Source organism: Hippoglossus hippoglossus, chromosome 7 (assembly GCF_009819705.1).
Source record: "Hippoglossus hippoglossus isolate fHipHip1 chromosome 7, fHipHip1.pri, whole genome shotgun sequence".
Classification (NCBI taxonomy): domain Eukaryota; kingdom Metazoa; phylum Chordata; class Actinopteri; order Pleuronectiformes; family Pleuronectidae; genus Hippoglossus; species Hippoglossus hippoglossus.
In genome coordinates this window covers 19,674,317-19,682,942 of record NC_047157.1, presented here as the reverse complement: position 1 = coordinate 19,682,942, position 8,626 = coordinate 19,674,317, and the positions used below count along the sequence as shown (strand labels likewise).

Below are 8,626 nucleotides of genomic sequence, written 5' to 3'. Positions count from 1 at the left end.
GTGTGTGTGTGTGTGTGTGTGTGTGTGTGTGTGTGTGTGTGGGCATTTGAAAAGAAAAAGAGTTAGAGAGAGAGATGGAGAGTTGTTGTTTATCTGTGCTTTAGCTCTCAGTTTTACTCCCAGAGTAAAAGATTTAACATTTCAGTTCCACAAACACAGTCGTTGAACCCTTGTGTGTTAAAGGAACAGCTTTTGTTAAATGGCCGTGTCTAATGTCCAGTCATTGGTCCTCATGTCCACAGTTTGGTTCATAAGTCAATGATTTCACTGCTCACACTGGCAGAGTCGTCATGTCGACTGACCTCCAGGTAACTCCGTGATCCCGCCGGCCTCCCAGCCCTTCCCCGCACCCTCTCTGAGTCCGGAGTGATGAATGGCCGCGTGTCATCCACTCCGTCCTCCCCCAGATGCCCCGTAGATATTCTGGTGGGACGAAGCGACACAGGGCAGGACACTGATGAGGGGACACTTCCCACTCCATTCCCAGCCCACCTGTGACCCTGATGGGAAGGTGTGGGGGGAGCAGTCACCTGCCTGCTGGGTACACTGCTGAGTACGCTGCCACCTAGTGGCATGGACGACTCTGTCGGGGCCTCGCTGCTCTCAGAGAGCATCTGAGGATCACTGTTCCTGCGGAGCCAGGGTCCCTGGCTGCCCCCTGAGCCCGGGGAGGGAGACTGTGAGTTTTGGTTGAAAGGATAAAATAGGCTAATTCCTTCCAGTAGGTGCTCCCTGTGCAGAGCCTCATCAATACTGCGGGTCAGGTTGATGGGAGAGGGGGGGCGTAAATCAAAGTCACACAGAGACAGGGAAGTGTCCTTATCCTGATCCAGGCTGCCACTCACTGAGCGCTGAGGAGGACGTCCCAGCGCCTGCAGTCTCAGCAGGGAGCCTGTGGAGCCATCAGATATGCCTCGTTCTGCAGAGTGGCCCCTATGGTTGCGCCCCCTGTTGTTGTCTTTGACGTAGCGTGGCAGGGCAGTGACCTGCTCGTGGTTCTGGTTCCTGATCAGACTTTTACTGATGTCAGCTCCAGGACGTTCCTGACCAGCCCAGTTGTTAGGCATCTCCCCTGGTCCTCCTGGTCCTCCTGGTCCTCCTCCCCCCCCTCCCCCTCCTCCTCCTACCCCATTGCTGTCAGATTTTCTGCACGGCTTCACTTTCAGGCTCTGTACTATCTTGGACCAGCAGGTATGTCTTTGAGTGGACCCTACAGATTGGCCAGGGGATGGCACGTCTCCAGCTGCTCTGCCATCTGCTCCACCCTCCTCCCTTCCCTGGTAACTTTGGGGCCTCCAGAACAGCCATGAACCGAGGAGAAGGAGCGAGAACCCCCAGGAGAGCTCCAAGAGCCGGGCCCAGAAGTGAACCAGCCACCATCCCCAGTTGAAGTGTGTCCAGTCCCCTAGAAGCCCATAGAGCCATAAGGTGGCATAAACATGCAGCCCACAGCACAATGCCCCCACAACTGCACACACTGCCAGCACTCTCCCCAGGACCACGCCTATCCTCCTGCTCCCTGTCCAAGCCTTCCTCGTGCCCTGTTCAGGGACTCCAGGTTGGGGAAGCGGGGGGCAGCGTATACGTGGAAAGACGTAGCAGAGAAAACCCAGACAGAGAGCCAGGCCCCAGCACAGCGACAGGATCTGCAGGGTGACGGGCACCACAGGGGACAGGGCTGGGGAGAGCAGATCGGCTGCCAGCAGCAGGGTGCACTGCAACACAGCCAACACAGCCACCAGAGGAGGACGCTCCATAGTTGAAGGTAACACACTCACCCCTGCCACCCTTATGGCCAACAGTGCCAGGGCAGCATGCGTCCACACCAGCAGGTGTAGAGGCAAGTTGTAGAGCACCATAACTGCAGGCCGGGGGAGCAACTTCCGTGTGCCATAGGGGTCAATTAGAAAGAGAGCTGCCCTAAGGCCTCCGGCTAGAAACAATAGAGCGTTGGCGAGTGCAACAGCACCCCGATGTGGACAGTTTGTGGCAGGGGACAGGGTGAGGCCGAGAGCAGCTCCAGCAAACAGGAGGAGGAAGAGACTTGCTGAGCCGTAGACATGAAGCTCCCAGGCGAAAGCCAGCGTCCGGCTCAGGTCACCCCAGTACAGATATGTGGCGTTAGAGGGACTGGCGCTGGGAGAGGGGACTGGATTATAAGTAGCGTGGGGAGCTTGGTGAGGATGTCCCAGGAGAATGGAGCGGTTCCTCTGACCAATACCACTCTGGTAGGTGGGGAAAAACCTTATCCGGGTGACTGGGACTACACCGGTGGTGAGGAAGGAAGGTTTTCCTAGAAAAAAAAGAAACAGAGATTTGTTTCGTTGGTTTTTAAATTTACGTAAATCAAATGTTACTGAATATAATTTAACTGAAAGATTGACTCAAAAAAGTACATGAAATTATATTCAAAGCCACTAGAGGGGAGTAGCTCCCCATCTACGTCATTAACCAGAGCCATCTGACACTAAGCCATCTGACAAGTAATTCTAAACAGACACAAAACACATGTGCTGACAAGCAAACTATAAAACTACTAAGAACTCAATAACACCTGTTTTCAAAATCTTTTTCAGTAAGCGAGCAAAGATTCATTCACGTAGCACATTTCATTCAAGGTGGAAGCAAAATGTGCTGCAAGATAAACATTAGACACAGATTAAAACAAACACACAGATGCATAAAGATACATAAGATCTATAACTATATCACATGACCTAATATAAAAATAACAGACCTAAACCAAAGCCAATGTTCCTCAATAGAGGTCGGTATTATGAACTACACAAACCACACACAACTGCACATGTGAGCCAAAGACACAACAACTCAGCTAACACACGTCTGAGCCAAGGTATGATTAGGTTTAAATAAAAATTTAAATAAAAATAAGCATTAACTCATTAAATACTAATTGAAACAGGAATCATGAAGGACACATCACTACATCAGACATTTTGCTGAGCGAAACTCTTCTGCATATCTGCGCAGTTATTGTGACTTAATTGGATTCGACTACGTAATTAACGTTACATACTGCAGCACAATGGCACAATGCATCGGAACCAGGAAATCTCTCTGCAAAGCATAAATCCCTTAATGAGACGAGACAACTCTTTGACAACATCGCAGCACATTGTGTCTCCGTCTCGCACCGTCTCATTATGTTTGTTCAAGGCACCGCACCTCCCGCAAAAGCCTGGAGACACCCAACAACATTACAATCATAGGGCCATTCATCACTAGCGCTTTGTCAGCTACTCAGCTACATAGATAACAGCATAAAAGAGCACGACATACAAATGGGAATTTTGACTTTAAGTGAACAATAATAACACTAAATGTAATAATCTAAAAGGATTGAATGACAAGAAAACAAACATGGCTCAGTGAGTGATGGGGCATTAAGAAATAGTTGTAACCTATCGAGGCATCTAGAATTATTCACAAGGAGCTGACTCGGACTTGTGACATGATATCTGCACATTTAAAAGAATTACAACTTGTATAACGTATTTTAACAGCTGTGTACTACTAACCCTGGATGGAAGGGATGACTGCTACCATTGTTGTATGGCCTAGCTCAGGTTAAACCCTTTGACAAACAACAGAGGATGAATGTCATATGGAAGTTCATCTAGGATTTAATTTGACAGTCACAAACAAATCAAAGTTTCCAAAGTTTGCTGCTGTATTTCGTTTGTTTTTCTCTTCGCCTCGGTGAACTCCTCCTGCTCCTTCATGTGATGGTCCTACAAGTGCTTTATGAGAGGGCTGGTGTTGTAATTGGCAACACTAGCGCCATCTACTTCTGGGACTGAATCGCTGCCATTCTAGCTTGCCTTGCCCTGGCTAACGCTACACTACCAGAGATCCCTCCAAAAAACAGCACTTGCCAATGGCAGTACAGCGCAACTGCTGTTTTGGAGCAGTGAAGAGGAAGAAGTGATTTATGGGAAAAGAAAACTGTACTTTCAAGTCATTGCATTGGATCAGTACCTAGATTCACGCACACGCCGATGCCTGACCCAGTATCGGTGCCGGTATCTGCATCAGAACATCTCTATTTTACGCGCGCATTTAACTTGATGGATGGTGGAACTAAATGATCAGTGCTGCTAAAAAACACACAAACCACCAGCCGCTGGAAGCACTGAGGAGTTCATCCCCCTGTAGAAGACACGCTGACTAATGACTCACTCCAACATGTGTTTCAATTCCTGGCTCTGTCCCGGCACTCCGTCCCTCCTATTACACACCCACCCACCACCACCACCACCACCTACACACTCATTTCACTTTCAGACTCACATAGGCGAGCGCTGCACACAGATCACACACACATTTCTTTATTTTTATAAAAAGGTATGTTTCACTTCCTTCCCTGAAACTCCTTTTTTTCCTCAAAGGAGCAAAATCCAGACACATTCCAGATGTGCTGATCACATTTCACAGCTGGATACACTTAAACGTACCCACACCCTTTGAGTTTTTTTTCACTGCTTTATACTGTATGTCCACACATTGCAATGAACTATTAAATAAATATATCCTGCTCCATCTCATAGGAACTACAATCAGGTTTATGGCCCAGATACAAACGTGAGCAGATATGTACATACTGTACAAACTGTTACTCTTGGATACAGGATGTTATTTCTTTCAATGAGCTGCTAAAGGCCCATTTAAAGTCTTTATATGTGCTTGTGGGGCCGAAGAGCCTGAGTGTTTAAAAGTAGTTATGATGTTGTGCTCATGGTATCTAAGAGACTGGCTCATGTGTCCCATGTGTCATGCTTTTCCTTTTCCATCTACTTTTCCTTCACTCCCTTCATGGCTTTCCTCAGCGCATCTGGTTTTCATTACCTACCCCACTCGCCCGTACCTTTTCCTCTGCCACACTCTCACCCATCCTGTCTGCTCTCTCCCATCTGTATTTCCCTACACTCTCTTTTTCAGACCCTACTCGTCTATCTCTTTGCTCGGCTGTGAATCCACCCCCTCCCTCTTTCCTCCCGCTCGTACTTTTCTCCCCTTGCTGTGTCTGCTCCACACAACTACCACCCCACTTTCCACGGAAAAGTGTCTCCGCTTTTTCCCCTTCTTTTGAGGCTTTTTTTTTTCAGATTCTTCCAGTACAAAGTCCCAGCTGCACAAATAATTCCATTTTAAATTATCAGGACGAATAAACTTGTCATCTACTCATCTATAAAACACAGCACCTTTGTCTCGTACCTGTCCTTGTTGTGCTAGCTGTATTCCCTCCTTGCTGCGTCGTGATGTTGGTTGGATTTGATGCTTTCGAGGACGCTCTCACAGCCGCCAGTGTTGTAGTAAGCACAGTAGCTGCAGATGTGGTCGTCACTTGTGGTGTTGTGGTGTTTGAAGGCAAACTCTTCTGGCTTTGGGCAGTGACTGGCAGCTCTGAAGCCTGTGGCTGATCTTCAGGAGACCCAGCGGTGGTGGTCATCACAGAGTCCTGCTGCGGAGGAAGTGTGTTCGCTGTCAGGTCTCCTAAAATATGGAGCAGAAGGCATATTTGTTACACGGTGTAAATACTTTGACCCAAACAGCACTTTACTATCATGAAGTGATTACTCTAACTAATGCAGTGGCCTTTCTAAACCTGCCTGTTTGGAATGAGCTTATTGAATTTATCGCATATCCAAATTGCACCAAATTCAACACCTCACTTTCTTTGGACCTTAAGAATACACAGGTGAGAAGCTGATGAGATGAACGGTTTCTTGAGAAATGCGTTTCACATACAGACAAACAGAGATTTATGAAATTAGAAAAAAGACATTTGATTTCTCACCTGTTAATACTACAGTCTGAAGTGTTGCTTTCGTCACCACAGGGGACAGTGTTGCTCTCGTCTCTGGTGTCTGTGGTGATGTTGTGGTTTTACTGGCTGTTGTGAGCACAAACACCGGAGGCTTCACGGACTGACTCTCAGGTGGTGGTGTCTTTTTGGCAGAGGTTTTAGATATCACCGTCTGTGCCTGAGGCCGATGCTGCGACATTTCATCGCCAGCCGTTGGAACAGGTGTTTCCTCCTTCACAAGCATCGTTGTCGGAGAACTACCTGATCCTAACCCCTGTGGATCATCATCGTCTGACTCTGCATTACCTGCCTTGTTACCTGCAGGCTCAGCGACAGCAGTGGGCAGAGGTGGAGTCAAGCCTTTTGTAGAAGTGTCCCCCTTAGCAAAGGCCCTGCTGAGTGTTAAACCGGCCATGTCAGTCCTGGGCCTGGAGGCAGTCGGTTGGGTTAAAATTGGCCCGATGCTGAGGTTCTTTGCAGAGAGACCGGATATAAAAGAAGGAATGGACTGCACAGTGGGACGGGCCACTCTCTGCCCCTGTTGCACTGCATTCGTACTTGTCAGCCTATCCCGGACTGTCGCTCTGACGGGCACATCACTGCGCCCTCTGGGAGGTAAAGAGGGCCAGAATCGAACAGTTTGCTTGGTTGGTGGAGGTGGAGAATTAATTGGCAGGTCGAGAGGAGGAAATGAGGAGGAAGAGCCGATGATGGTCTGGGTATGTGAAGAATGGAGGAAGGAGAGGAAGAAGCCCAGGAAGAGGAGGGACATGGGAGCCATGGTCTGCCTCTGAGTGGCGAGCAGTGACTGGTCCCTCAGTCTGTCTCTGTATCGGTCACACCATCCTTCAGCTGGTGGCAGAGAAAACAGGCACTGTGTTAGTTTCATGGCATAAAACAAGAAACAAGAACACATTATGATATCAAAGAGGGACAGAATACAGTTAAACACCTTAATGGATAAAAGCTTGAGTTAAATTCAGAATTTGTCTCTATGCAGGAGCAATGGTCATAGTTTGATAAAGGTTAATGTGGTGAATTGTGTGAACATGTGATGCAGTTAAATGTACAATATTTAACTTCAACTGCTGAAGGTCTCTCAATCAAAAAAAATTTAAAACCACCTTTACTGATGAAAATCGACCTGCCCTACTCAGGCTCAAGTTATCTTCACTGACGGGGTAATGTATTAAAGTTTTGTTCACGTTACACAGTCAAAAATAATCGTGATCCATAACAAGTGACCACTAGTAAAAAACAGCCAACTGGCTAGCAGTGTGTTATTCCTTCATCATATGTCGTTTGCAGAGCCACGGGAAAAACTGAGATGATGCAATTAAAAGACGATCAAAATGAAACTGGGAAGTTTTTGTGTTTTGGGGCGTAGCTTTAACGAGAGGGCCGATGGGAGTGGTTGGGACGTATCGGTTGTATATTGTCAAACTGTAGCCTGCTCATGCTATTCCAGGATTACCAACCCTAGCTTTAATAAGGAAAAGTTACATGTTATAGCTTTAATACTGCGGCTTTGCTGTTCTGATTCAGAGAGTGTGGATTCAGCAGCATGACACCAGCAGACACACAGGGTGTGGCCAGGTATAAGGTTTCAGAATAAATGTCACACAGACAAACACAAAGGCAAGAGTTTAACTTCTAAAGTTATATAACAAGCACTGTCAAAACCAACAGGAGTCACAGATGGTTTCATTCAGTAGCAGATGGACAAATTCAGTTTTTTTCCACACCATCTATTCCCTGCCATAAAATGTTCTTTGGATGAATATCAGTTTCTTTTTCTTTCTCCACTCCACTGCTTTTTCTGATAGTTATGTTTGCGTCACGGATGCCAGGAGCATCAGGAGTGTGGTGAAGCTCAGGGAGCCCGGTGCCACACAGAAACCCCCCAAGCTCCTGAGGATTACACAATCCTACGAGTCATCAACCTAAACAGCTGCCGGCCGCATCCCAACATGGACCGCTTATCAAAAAACACCCCTTTTTCTGTTACTATTTCAGCCCAAGACTTACGTAAAACCCTCCCTTGTTCAAACTTGCGTCAACCTATGACTCACAGTGGGAGATAACCTCGGGGGGCAGAGTCAGAATCATATCGAAACTTCAACCTGAAACATCAGGAGGGAAAGCACAGAAAAAGACAAATCAGCGCCTATGGGAGAGTCCATTCTGCTGCAGATGACTCACCGAGGCCTCATTCACAGCCCTGGTGTCTAGTTCTCTGAAAAATTACTGCAGCTGTGCACCACCGTTGGTGTGCACGTGCACGAGCGATGCAGTGAGTATATGGAAAACGTGTTTAAGGGTATGTGTGTGCACAAGGGGTCAGTCACCAAGCAGGAAGTTCCTGAGCATACTGTAGGTATGTGAGAAGATTCAGACCCATGCACAGCAAGTAGAGTCTCTGCTAGAACTTGTCACCTTAACTCATGTTTTGTTTCCCTGTTTGCTGAGTGATAGCGGAGCAGCTGTAGAGAAAAGCTGTCCATAAGTACAGTAATATAAATGGTAGTATATCTCAATCCCCACCCACTCACAGCAGCCTCAATGTTTATTTTCCTTCCCGTCTTAACCACCTCCTCTGCTCTCAGTGTAGTCGGCTGTTAGCCAATCCAATCTCTGACAAATCCCAGTTTTTCCTCCCGTCTTTCTTTTACTCATGCCCCCCATTTAGCTGGAATTATTTCACCACAGTGCTGCAGCATGCTCCTGGATGAAGGTTGAAAGAAAGCCCTGCAGATAAGAGAGATAAGTACAAACACAGGAGGTAGATGTAAGAATGTG

The 8,626-nt window shown here is 47.3% G+C and overlaps 2 protein-coding genes across 3 annotated transcripts in view; both read right to left on the bottom strand.

Moving 5' to 3' along the window:
* LOC117764285 (N-glycosylase/DNA lyase-like) overlaps nucleotides 1-8,626 on the bottom strand; it is a 24,445-nt gene continuing 15,819 nt past the window's right edge. Inside the window, exons 2-4 of one of the 2 annotated variants that reach the window (XM_034589931.1) lie at nucleotides 5,819-6,679; nucleotides 5,236-5,514; nucleotides 1-2,293 (exon numbers count right to left, since the gene is read on the bottom strand). In XM_034589931.1, the coding sequence (XP_034445822.1) occupies nucleotides 249-2,293; nucleotides 5,236-5,514; nucleotides 5,819-6,608 (3,114 nt within the window). In that variant the 5' untranslated portion in view covers nucleotides 6,609-6,679 and the 3' untranslated portion in view covers nucleotides 1-248. Of the gene's footprint in view, nucleotides 2,294-5,235; nucleotides 5,515-5,818; nucleotides 6,680-8,626 lie in introns of those variants that run through there. The other variant, XM_034589932.1, reaches the window with a different exon arrangement.
* LOC117764287 (N-glycosylase/DNA lyase-like) overlaps nucleotides 6,555-8,626 on the bottom strand; it is a 21,514-nt gene continuing 19,442 nt past the window's right edge. Inside the window, exon 8 of the mRNA XM_034589934.1 lies at nucleotides 6,555-6,679. The gene's annotated coding sequence lies outside the window, so the exon portion shown is untranslated. The remainder of the gene's footprint in view (nucleotides 6,680-8,626) is intronic.